Source organism: Melanotaenia boesemani, chromosome 12 (genome assembly GCF_017639745.1).
Source record: "Melanotaenia boesemani isolate fMelBoe1 chromosome 12, fMelBoe1.pri, whole genome shotgun sequence".
Classification (NCBI taxonomy): Eukaryota; Metazoa; Chordata; class Actinopteri; order Atheriniformes; family Melanotaeniidae; genus Melanotaenia; species Melanotaenia boesemani.
In genome coordinates, this window is record NC_055693.1 from 28,053,820 (window position 1) to 28,067,224 (window position 13,405).

A 13,405-nucleotide genomic window follows, 5' to 3' on the forward strand; every position below is an offset into this window, starting at 1 on the left:
AACAATATGAAAACTTTATTCTGCGGTCAGATGAAATACTCATGTACTTGTACATACTTTTCTTGAAGCTATTTTCAACATAAATTATTCCACATGACAGCAATTTTAAATGGAAAGGTCATTGGGTGGCACTCATCTTTCACAACACTTTTTATTTGTCTACAGAGAGGAAGAGGAGGTCAGTCACCACCCCTCTCCTTCAGACTTCCAGCTGGTGTCCTCCCTCCTCTGGCCGAATCAACAGCTTTTACATTGTTTCCCTGGCTGGCTGGTTTTGTCTTGCAGCCTGCTCCTACTTTTGTCTCTTTATCAATAGGACTGATCACGAATGACGTCAAAATGCTATTTTTAGAACAGCGTACTGCGCAGGCGCCGCCGCCATATTGGATTCGGACAAACAACCTGTAGAGCGTGTATACTGTGTTTGTACGAGCAAAGTTGCATTCCGAATATCCGAATATTTCTTTAACAAAACCATTATGGTAACAACTAAACACTGCTGCTTCGGTGTCTGCCGAAGTGACTCGCGATATAGTGACCGTGAACATATGAAGGGAGTTTTTTTCATTCCATTTCCAAAGCCCGGAAGAGAACCAGAGAAATGCCAACGTTGGGTACGAGCTTGTAAACGGGAGGGATTCACAGAGAAAAATGTGACAAAGGATACATACATTTGCTCTTTGCATTTCCTCGGTGGAAAAGGGCCAACAATTGATGATCCAGACCCAATACCAGCAACAACAACATCTGGACAGGTAGGTTCTTTGCCTTTTCCGCGGCAGAATGGTCATTCATACAGTTCATGATATCCTTTTTCCGTAGCTGGTTGTCCAGACAATTGCCTCTATGCACAGCTCCACTCTTTACTGAACTTAAGGCAACTTCTTGTCTTTCATTACTGGACGAACTATTATAACTATTATTAATTATAATGTCTCGGATTCAGATGAATTTGAGACATTAGTGAGATCCCACCTGTTAATCCCACTTCTCAAGTATTGCTCAAGTAGTTATCTCAACTCAACCTCCTTTGTCTCAATGTCTTTTCCCCTTTTTTGCTTACCTCTTGCTCCTATGGTAACCTTAGGAGAAGTAATTCAGCAACAAATGATCACAGAATGATACGAGTATGAGAAGCTCAAACTAGTCTCATGGGACAAGAATGAACAACAGATGATAAACTTTGCTTTACTGTGGGCAGTTGTCATGGAATCCAGTAGCTGAACACTCCACATTTTGTAACACAGGCTTTTTAGACCTTACCTCTCAAAGCCACCAAAGTATTAAGACTAATGGGCCACTATTTATTTTTCTTTGACCTGCCTGTCAGCTGGGTGTCAATAAAACAGGCCAAGCTTGCTCAGCCAATGTTCTATTGTCATGTTTTGTTTTGTGATTGTGTTTTTAAACCAAATGAGGTATTATCATATAAAACTCATTTTCTGTTTCTAGGTGGAGAAAATAGCCTGCAAAAGGAAAGCTCCTACCCAAAGAAATGAGGCTGTTTCTGAAGCAAAGAGAAAGAGGAAAAGATTGACCCACAATAACACTCCATCGAGTAGCCACGAGACAGAACATGAATCGACTGATCTTCACATAAATGATGATACCACAGCTGCAACAGCCCTTCTGGACCTTTCTTCAGTTTCAGGTTGTGTGATATATTTTTTCAAAATTAAGAATAAAAATATATTTTTAATCTGTGTCTTTTCACACTATCAGGATGGAAATTTATTGTTTCAATTTATATTTTTCAGATCTTTCAGCTCAAATCATCACGGATAGCTTTGATAAGATGGACCAATCCTGTCAGACCGATGCTACATGTGATGAACTGATTAAGTTAAAACTGGAAAACAAGATTCAAAAAGATGAACTCTCAAAGTGCAGAGAGCAAGATGTAAATGCACAGCAGAAAAGCACTTTTTCTGTTGATGATGTCAGAAATGATGACAAGCAGGCAAAATTCTACACTTGTCTGACATGGCTTCAGTTCATGGCTCTCTGGAATTTCCTTGGACCCTCTACAGATAAGTTAACATATCACAAAAGCACATTAAGGTCAGAAATATCTCCAAGTAAAAGGCCAGGTGTCAAAAGAAAACTGGATCCCATTAATGAACTATTTCTTACCCTAATAAGACTGAGAACTGGCTTACTTCATCAGGATTTGGCATTTAGATTTGGAGTTTCTGTTAGTTTAGTCTCAAAAATAGTCACCACTTGGATTCAGTTTATGTATCTTGAGTTTTCCACATTGAGAAAACAAATGTTTGCATCTCGAGAAATTGTTGCCAGAAATCTCCCTTCATGTTTTAAGAGATTCAAAGGGATTAGAACCATTATTGATTGTACTGAATTTTTTGTTGAACAAGCCTCTAATTTTGAGCAACAGGGTAATCTGTACTCATCGTATAAAAGTCATGGGACATATAAAGTTTTAGTAGGTGTGTCCCCCACTGGCGCTGTTATGTTTGTATCTGATGCATACGAAGGGTCGATCTCTGATGTTGAAATTGTAAAGCAAAGTGGATTTCTTGATAATCTTGAAGCTGGGGATCTTGTTCTAGCTGATCGGGGTTTCACAATAAGGGAAATTTTAGCAGAAAGGGGGGTTCACCTTAACATCCCACCATTTTTGAGTGGGAGAAAACGGCTCACGCCAGAGGAAGAAATTTACACTAAAAAGATAGCAAGAGTAAGAATCCATGTTGAAAGATGCATCGAGAGAATAAAAAAATTTAGATTGCTCAGTAAAGTTGTACCCCTGTCACTGCAGCCTGTATTTTCACAAATGGTTTTTGTTGCTGCCTGCTTAGTCAACTTTCAAGAACCACTTGTAACATAACAGGAAAGATGTTGAACGTGAGGTAGCAGTGAAGTTCTTGAATTAATTCATACATGAGCTGTTGAATTAACTACTCTGTCATGAAGTAATTAATTGTAATAGAAATGAAGTTCAAATAAAAACATTTCAGATGCATTTGTTTTTTTTATTGTGACTGATAATGTTCACTGTGATCTTGGTTGAAGATCCTCATTTGCTGGACTTGACCCTCGCTGTAATGCAGCTTTGATGTTATACCATGCACCACCGTCTACAGCTGGATCAATTGGTAATTTTTGATCCACAGCATGCTGGCATCTGTACAAATACAATGCATGGAGTAATGTATTTATCTAATAATCAAACAGAACAATGTCTCTGAAAATAAATATATCTTGCCTTTGTATTTAAGGAGCTATACCTGATATTATTTTAATATCTCTAAGAAGAATGGTTTTTACATAGTATATTATGTGGTATAAGGGGTAAGTCCATAAAACCGAATGAGTCATTGATTGCTAAGGATGTAAGGAAACAATCGAAAATTGATTTAAAATCAATTCAAACTGGTTTAAATGGAAATCGATGTAGAAAAAAGGAAAATTGATTTGCATGTAATGCATCAATGAAGATGACGTTCAAAACAAATCATCTTTTGTTCACAAAAAGATTTGTTTTCCATTCCTATCCATTTCCATAATAATTATATCACGTTTAGCTCCTTAACAAGTTAGGGTTGCACTGTCAGAGTTATGATGGGTAATAGGCTAGATTTAAAATAAATTCCTACTATAACATTCTTACTACATTTTGGTGGCTAAAGTGTGTTTAGGTCTGCTGAAATGTGAAACACACTAGTTACACCGCATACAACACTAATAACTGAGCGAGAGCTAGCTTAAAAACAGCTTACCTTTCAACTAATAAAGCTTTCTTTCCGCTCACTTTGAGGCCTCTACATGTCAACCAACGTTTAAGTTCAACAACACTGTGTTTATTGATTGAACTGTACTGAAATGAAGCTCCCGGGACGTCTTTTTCTTCCAAAACTACACGTACACTCGGTGTCGCCATTGTAAACTAACACTTTGTTTGTCCGAACTCGCGCTGTTGCCGGAACTCATGAATATTGATGAGTAAATGTGACGTCATTCGAGATCAGTGCTATTGAGGAGAGAATCAACAACCCCCCTTAACCTCTGCTGATACAGCCATGTGGCTCACTTTTCCCCTAGAAATCCTGCTCCAGTTGCTGGTACTTCATCTTATTTCTTAATACAGCCCACCTCTCATGTAACAACTGCTTCCCCCAATGAGGATTTTCTCTCTCTAACAGCTGGTGCTGTGGCTCACCCTCTGCTCCTCTTCGGTTAAAGCGAATATTTTAGTTTGGCTGAATGTCTGTTCCCCTTTTCCTTCCCTGCAGTGTCAGCACCACACTATTGTGGCAACTTCTGCTTGACTGCATGTCCTTAGCAACAGCTGACAAAAATATTTTAATTAAAAATATGCTCCTGTGAGTCTGATCCGTAGAACAAGGTTGTTCACTTTGGTCTTAAACCTACTTCTGTCCCTTTGAAAAAAAGCAAAACAAAACAGAACACTGAACAGCTTCTGTGCAACACTGACACATGTACCTGAAAACCTTTCTCAAGCATTAGATGCAGAGATAACTCCCTTTACTGCTTTTTGACGTGATCAAGTAGGATTTTTGCTGCCATACCAGGCAACATTTTCTGTAGGTGCTCATTAGGAGTTACATAAGAAATAGCCAGAGGCTCTAACAAAGCCAGCTGTTATTTGTTTCTGAGACGAGGAGCCTGCATGCATGTGCCTCCTAAGTGTCTGTGTGCATGAGTGTGTTTGCGTGGTCTTGTTTTTCTGAACTTGTGGGGTCCAAAAACTTTGTTTTGTGGTCATTTTTAGAGATAAGTTGCAGTTATGGTAAAGGTTATGATAGGGCATTCTCTTGTGTTTGTTAGCATGCAGTGTTTTTTAGTGGCAGAACTCTCTCTCTCTGTGTGTGTGTGTGTGCGCGAGTGCGAGCGTGCGTGTGTGTGTGCGCGCGCGTGTGTGTAGGGATGTGTGTGTGCATGTGTGCGTGTGTCTGTGTGTGTGTGGTGTTAAAGACTGAAAATCAGAGTTGTGGTACCTTGTTTTGCAAGGCTGTGCTCAAATAAAGTTAATATGTGAGGACAAAGACATTGGTGTTACATGCAACACTGATAACATTATCCCAACAACGAAAGAGTGACAAAAATTGGAGATAAATGTCCACACAGCAGCCTCCTGGTAAAAACGGGCATTCTGTGCACAGTTGTGAAGCTTGTGAGCGTAGAAAGAAACTGCAGAGTCACTGACTGCTGACATACTTGGCAAAAGGACATTTATTCATTAAATAAATGCTTCCACTCAGAGCTCAAAGTAACTGAAGTGAATTGAATGCAAAATGAAGTTGATGTCTTTAGTCCTTCATTGACCTGGAAGAGGTTTACAGGTCAATGAATGAATTTTAGACTTTCTTAGAAACATGATTTCATTCTCTTTGTTCTCTGGAACATTAGAATGTGACATTCAGGGATTTTTTAATCCAATTAATCAGTTATTAACAGTTATCTTTGTTCTTCTGTCATTACTGTATTGTTAAACATAACATAGGTGATCCCAGGCATATGGAATATTTTCAGCCCATTAAACAAACACTTCCTCTGACTTGTCTGATTGATGTGCCTTGTTCACTCAAGTTGTTGACTTTCATATACAGCCCCACCAAGCCGGATAGTCTTTTGCTGAGCAATGCCTTCATTGTTGTCCTGAGGGTGTATTACACGTTTTTAGTCTTAACGCTCTCAACTTTAGGAGCTTGCAAACAGTGACACCCCTCCCTTAGCTGAGTTTTGCAAGCAGCACGTGGGAGGTACCGTTGTTTTCCAGACACCTGAAACATGTCAGGTGTACCTTTTAGATAAGCCGTTGGTCAAAGAGAGAAAATTATATAACATTTTCCATAAATATGAAATTGGCTCATCATAAAAGCAGAGGATGCAGTCACATAATTTCAACCAACCTTTTCAATGTGCAAGTTGTGAACGGTCTATGGCTCCATGACAACCAGATTTGGAAGAAAAAATAAAAGAAAGAAAGACGGAAAGAAAGAGAGAAAGAAAGAAAGAAAGAAAGAAAGACAGTCACTACATTACTTACAAAATTATTTTCAAGTTGCATAAATCTAAAATTCCTTAAGTTTAATGAAACTTGTGAAAATTTAACTGACTTTGTCGGGTTTAAAATAGCTGGAAATGTGTTATACTGTTAAAGATGTATTACATAACTTTCCAACCTTAACACTCCACATTCTGGACTTGTTTGATGGCACAATGACATCTTTTATGTGCATTTCTGGAGTTGTTGCATGCACTCTTACACAGGTTTTAGACACAGTGGTGAACTCAGATGGAAGTTACCAGGTGACACGTTAATAAACCAAACATGAAAAGCACATTGCTAGCTTTCAGTTTTCATTGTGGATAAAAGTGTTCAAATCCAACAAAAGTGTTGGCTGGGGCCTGTGATATGCCACAAAATCTGGGCATCCAGACCTTTATGCCTTCGCTTTGACAATCATAGTGGCGTAAAAGGATGTACATATATGTGAATATCTGAATTTTTAGCCAGATCCTAATTAAAAAACCGTAGGGACCAGATTTACTAAAGCAGACAAATTAGCATTAAATGTACAGTGTGTAAGAACTATTGATATCTAGTGCTTGGCATTTAAAATCACTTCAAATGCCAAGCACAGATGTGAATGGATGGTGGCCGTTAGAGGCCAGAATTCTGGCCCAGAATTCTTCTAAACATGACATGTTTTCATCTATTAATTCTCATTCACTCTCAGGTACAGCGATGACTCCACCACAGGTAACTACTTCAACATTGTGTACATTTGTATTGTCTCCTTTAATGGTACTTTTAACGTGTAACTTATCCCAAACTCAGCACTTATCAAATAAAGCTAACACTGCTGTTTTTAAAGCTCAGAGGGTTCTCACTTCACACACACAGAGTTGTTTGTCCACTCAGAGACACCGTAGTAAAAATGATGGCACAAACATGGCAGTCTCCATGTATATGGATTCACAGCCATTAAAAAATAAATTGCTCATTCTAAGAGAATAAAAACTCAACAGCTATTTTAGTAGAGTGATCAGATACTAAAAGAAACATAGTTTACATTTTATTTCTGTCATTGACCTTTAATTTTGTTACATACTGCACCTTTAAGCTGCAATCCATTATAAAATGTACTAACATTGGACACTGTGAACACAGATCTTAATGATTAGCAGCAGCAGTCATGTTGAATGTTTTACCACATGGGTGTTGTATCTGAAACAAACAGTGACACAACTTGATTAATTTGTAATACATATGCAGTGATTGAGGTATTTTTAATTCATGTTGAATGTATTATAAACCTGGTAATCTAATGCTAACTCTCAGGATAGTTATGTAAAGTTAACAGATACAGATTGACTGTAAAATAAGGCCATCTTATATCACCATTCATGAAAAAAAGGAACTGTATTCATGTAGCTCCTGAAAAAAATGTTGCTCGTCATGATGAAATTGTCGGAAAATCAGGACATTTTCTGGAATTCCCCTTTAAACTTAAGACCACGGGCCATACTAAGGTCCAGATTTACTAAAGCAAGGAAATTAGCATCATGCTGCAATCCACGCCAGTTTTGAGGAAGATTAACTAACATTGCGTAGATTTGTAACCAGAAACATACTGTTCATTTGGATGATATTCAAAGTAATCTACACTAGAACCACAACAAACTGGTCTGGGGTCACATACAAGCAGATCTGTTGTATATCTGGTGAGGGTAATTTACTGTGGACACTGGGGCTGCATGCTTCTTGTACAAGCATAACAGATCATCAACATGACAGTAATCAACACTGTTAAAAAGTTTATTTCACTGTTCGTTCTTTAATATGGAAGAGCTCAACCTGCTGGATTTCCACCCTTCTGTGTCATGTTCTTGATCATAATTTTTAGAAGGTGTTGCATTGCTATGACATCACCCTATTGCATACTTGTCTATTGCTATCCAGTCGGTACACCATCTATCTGTTAGGGATACTGTTGGCTGTGGAAACACAACAGAGATCAGGGTTTACCAAACCAAAACCGTACCAAAACCAAAACCAAAATCCTCCCGTCCTGAGGGGCTTAAGATCATAAATATAAATCTTTCTTTATATTACAAACCAATGTCTTTTACAAGGATGTGTCATACATGGCAGCAATTAATCACAATTCCTCTAGAAGAGCATCCCCAGATTTGAAATATGGCCAAAAAATTTTCAGTTATGCCAGTTTGTTGTCTTTATGATCATCCTAGATAAACACAGATGATCTCCAGATCACAGATGAAAACAATGCAATGCTCATCGTGGCCTCTGTGATTTGAGTTATTGTTTTCCAGACAGAACAATGTCTCTTTCCTTACACCAGTACCCGAAACTGTCACAAAACTGTACAACTCTGTGGCACCAGTTCTTTTGAATCACAGGATACAAAACTGACTGCTTCTAAAAGCTCAAGGCATAAAAACTTTACACCCGCAGAATTAGCAATCAACATAACCACAAAACAAGGGATTGAAAATGATAACATATGTAATAAATATTTATTTAAAAGGAATACCAGACATGTAACAGCTTCACAACAGACCATCTTTCTGAGTCTTGTTGATTCCTCCTTAATAAAAATGAAGACAGGCAGTAACAGTGTAATATCATTAATGAAACAGCCATGTCAGAGTTCTTTTACTTCCAAGAATATCAGCTTGTACGTAAGTCTAAAAATGTCCTGCACAACCACTGCAAAAAGTTGAAAAGGGTTTCAGGAGTATAAAAGAGCACTTATTGCATTTCAAAGGAACTAAATGAAACACTATGCCATTAACTACGGTAACTAAATTAAGGCTACATGATAAACAGCACACAGCACAACTCAAAGGAGGAGTTGTCTCTGCTACAACAATAAAGATCTTTACTGACAAGAAGTGTACACTTGCCACTGTTTTTTAATCCAACATAACCCCCATTTAAACAGACAGGACCTTTCAGTGCTGAGTGTACCACCTAATCTCTAGTCATCAAGTAGACAAAAACAAAAGCAAACACAGCTGAAAGGATAGTGTTTCCATTTCAACCTGACAAATAATCTGTTCTATATCCTGTGTTTTCCTTTCTTACACTGCTGTAGATTAAGATATTAAAGTCATAAAGCCTTTTACGACAGTTTAAAAAGATACAAGGCCACACATACAAACTTTCAAATCATTGAACATTCATGCACTATTAAATAGGTAAAACAGATAAGAAACATTTGGTGTGCAGTGCTGCTTTGAGTTTTAATATATAATCTTTGACCATTTTATAGTGCTACTTTTTTGACTGATCTTAAAAAATAGTTAGACTGAAGCAAACAAATCTATAATCAGAAAAAAAAAAATCCAGTTGCTGTCCAAATAAAAACAGACAGTACTTATTACACTTTCCAGACACCAGGAAGGATTTTCTGACTTTATGTTGGTGTCAAACACAGCAGAAGGATGTGCACTTGTATGTAATACTGTGCACTTGTAAACAGTCGCTGTGGCCCCAGCACTTTGACTGTGGGGGCTCTGACTGCAGCCTTCCTCTGCCTCCTTCTGGGTGGGTGTGTGGTTGTCCCTGCGGTGGGCTGCTTTGGTTCCATGCTCCATGGATGTTGGATGCACTGGTGCTGGGAGCTCTTTCTGTCTGCTTCTGGGATGTTTTTGTTTCTATACAAGTGTAGCAGTTGTTAAATATGTAATTAAGCAATAGACAAGTTAGAAAATAAGGAACAATCCTTAAGGATTAAGGGGAATCTATCTACAAGGCTTTATATATATGTGTTTGTATATATATATACATATATAAATTCCTCTTGGCAAAGCAAATTTTTTTGCCGCAACATGGCAGCCAGCTTTCCACCAGTAAGATTAAGATTTTGGGGATTCAGTTTGCTAGTTTGAGTTTTCGCTGAGTTTCTTCTGGATTTTCTGCAAGCGAAGCACTGTTTCTTTAACTGCTTCTGGTGAGTTTGTATTTGAGTCCTCAATTTATCACACATATTGGTAAATATCATTCTCTTTGTTCATACTTACAAGTCTGTGTAACCAGTACCTCATTTCCCACTTTTCCTTTTATTCTGGAAGTGAAACAAATGCATTTTATGGATAAATTTACTTTTGAATCCCATTTGTTAAATACTTGACATATTTTTGGACTTAGAGCTCTTCTCCTTTATTTGTATATTTATTTTCGGTGCATTTTGTCTCAGTGCTTTTCTTTCTTCATTTCCGTCATTCAGTTTTACGTCATTTTAGACTTGAATTATAATGTAAATTCTCATGGATTATAGAAAATAAAGTCCTTGGACTACAGTGGTCATGTGCTAACTGCAGTGTTCTTCAATCCCAGACCCCTGCCCTGCATGTTATAGGTGTTTCCAACCCCAGCACATCTGATTCATATTAATTGAACTGCTCGTCTAGTTCTTTGCAAGCCTGTTAAACTGTGCAGGATACACCCCAATCATTTTTAATATTGCAAAAAAGGACATAACAGTTTCCAGCTTATAGTGCAGGCCTAACACACTTCAATGCAACACCCACTTCTGCCATAGAAACAAGAGTCAAATATAAGATGCTCATTACGTTATATACAATATATTCTTGTAACATTTCTGTAAATACAGTGTGTTTCTTTAGCTCCCTGGAAATGGAATTCTTTAACAACTAGAGAATCACTTCGTCATGTGGTTCATAAACAACAGAAGCCATTACTCACTGAAATATCACAGCATATAATATGGGTAATCAATATAACTGCTGGGAGCTGTTTGTGTTTGTACATAAAGTGATTGTGGCAAGGAATGACTGGAAGTGGTGCCTGACATATAGAGACGCCTTGTTGTCTAACTCGTCATGTGTCAAGACTTTCTCGAAAAATTCACGTCTGTAGGGCTTTGTTTAAAAAAAATACATATGTAATGGTTCATTTGAAAGGTTTTTCCCTAATATGTCCATGGTTTAAATTTTCCTTGTGTTTCATCATTTGATTTTCTCTGTATCTCTTTCTGAACCTCCTATTCTTCCTATTTTATTTTATTTTATTTTATTTTATTTTATTTTATTTTATTTTATTTTATTTTATTTTATTTTTTTTTTCTTATTTTAGTCCAGGATAGGAGTTGTTTTTGTTGATAATGTTGAAACTACAGTAACATTTACATGCTGTGGAAAAAATAGTTATGTAAGACTTAAGGACAGTTTTTGTTAAGAGCTGAAGAAGATAACATTCCACTGAATTATATATATATATATATATATATATATATATATATATATATATATATATATATATATATATATATATTTATTTTTATCATTTTTTAAATTTTAAAAGCACATGTTGGGTAAAAAAAAAAAGTGAGAACTAACCGATTGTTTATCACATCTTGAAATATAATCAAATCACTAGATTAGGTGCCAGCAATTAGATATTCTTGTTACATGACAGGTGGAATCAAACTTATTTTATCTACAGAACTCTAAGACCTTTAGAAAAAACATTGTTTGTGAGGCCTACATGTGTAGCAAGAGATTTCACAGTTTCCTGTTAAATAGGAAATACATTGTTTCAGTATAAAGAAGATATTCTACAAGGAGTCTTGATTTCCCCTCATACTGGCTGTCACAGCAAATTAATGTCACATCTATGAAGCCGAGAAACAAAGCTTTCCCAGAAAAGTGTCCATCCACACAATTCCAGTAAAAATGCTGTAGTATAAATGCCAGGCCTGTCAGTGGTGCTGCAACGCTGCCAGAAATACACCTAGCAGCAAGCAGTAGTAGAAGAAGAGGAAGGTCTGCGCTCACACAAACACGGTTCTGGTTCTGGTTCTGGTTCTGGTACAGGCTCTGTTGTTGAGTCTTACAACCTTGTTGCTTTCTGGCGAACTGGGCTGCATTCACACCAGTAGAACTAGAACACATATGTCAAACTGGTCCAGCAAAGGGCCGTGTGGCTGCAGGTTTTTGTTCCAACCAAGCAGCAGCACACCAGATTTGACTGATTCAATCAACTGATCTCAGTCTTCAGACAGCTGATTGGTCAAACTGTGTGCTCTTGGCTGGCTGGAACAAAAACCTGCAGCCACACGGCCCTTTGCTGGACCAGTTTGACATGCCTGAACTAGAACCAAGGTGGGCAGACTTTAGTGAGCGGACTTCACTCTGCGGATGTTAAAACCAACCACTTATAGATTTTGTTCTGAAGGTTGATGGTAAAGTCATCTGGCTCCATTATAACCTGTGGTGTCCCAAAAATCAACAACAGGCTATATTTAGATGATGTGTGTATTTTATGAGGTGTTAGGATGTCAGTAAATCAGAGCGGAGGCTGAGGCACTACCCAGATAGCAGACATGTTTGGGCTTAATTCGGGCAACATGTCTGCTATCTGGCCAGTGTTGTGTGTGCCGGAGGTGGTCCAGATGTCAGTGATTGGCCTGGACATGGATAAGCTAGAAGTGGTCCTAACAGGGGAATCTTGCCTGGGCATAGATTATGGCAATTTCCTTGTGAGCCACATGTGGTGGTCATGTTTTGGCAGCCACACTCACATTTAGTCAAGGCCAGATTTGGGCCAAACAAAAGTGCACATTTGGGCCATATTTGGGCCAAACATATTTTTGCTGTCTGGGTATTGTTGCTTTAAACATTCACACAGACCAAGTAAAAGTAGCTCAGAGTCACATCAGTGTGTGCTGGCACAGAGTAAGCTGGCATAGTAGAATCAGCTGGGTTGCACAAATCCAACACAAACCTTTGATCTCTCGATTGTTCAAAGGCATATCTGAAATCAGTTTCAGTCCCCATTCCGCCTCTGTACTTTCACACAGGAAAACAGTTTGACTAATTCACTAAGTTGGATTTGTTCTACCTTGAAATGATGTGATAAGAGTTATTGTCTCACTGGCATAACAGCTGGAGATCATTGCTTGAACTATGTATTTTGCATCATATGTAACAGTGCTTAAAAATAATGTGAATAAGTGCATAAGTTCAGACTCAAGGAGATATAGTCTTCTTTGGGCTTACTATAAACTTGATGCTTTCCTACATCCATTGAGGAGGATGCTTTCTAGTTACTGGATCAATATAGTTACTTTTCCTCTGTTTTGGGGAAATGTGTTTTTCATTTTAAAATCTACCTAATATTATCTATAGAAGAGGTAGAAAGTATTTTAAATGCAAAGATATCTTTTAGAGATAACTATGTTTTATAGTAACAATAATCCATGATTTGACTTAAAAACTTCACAAACACTTTTAAAATCTATACATTAAAGCCAAAATTAAACAGTCTAACTTTGAAGAAGTTGTGAGTTGATTTTTCAGACTTAAGAGCCTCAGAAGACATACATCAGCTTTGTCCCACCGGCTCATTGTTGATGATAAACATGAG

The 13,405-nt window shown here is 37.7% G+C and overlaps 1 protein-coding gene across 1 annotated transcript; it reads left to right on the forward strand.

Moving 5' to 3' along the window:
- The first annotated feature begins 315 nt into the window (after positions 1–315).
- LOC121650918 lies at positions 316–2,983 on the forward strand. The gene is made up of 3 exons (XM_042002738.1): positions 316–755; positions 1,453–1,651; positions 1,758–2,983. The coding sequence occupies exons 1-3, from the start codon at positions 480–482 to the stop codon at positions 2,846–2,848; spliced, it is 1,566 nt and encodes a 521-aa protein (XP_041858672.1). The 5' UTR covers positions 316–479; the 3' UTR covers positions 2,849–2,983.
- Positions 2,984–13,405: the final 10,422 nt, after the last annotated feature.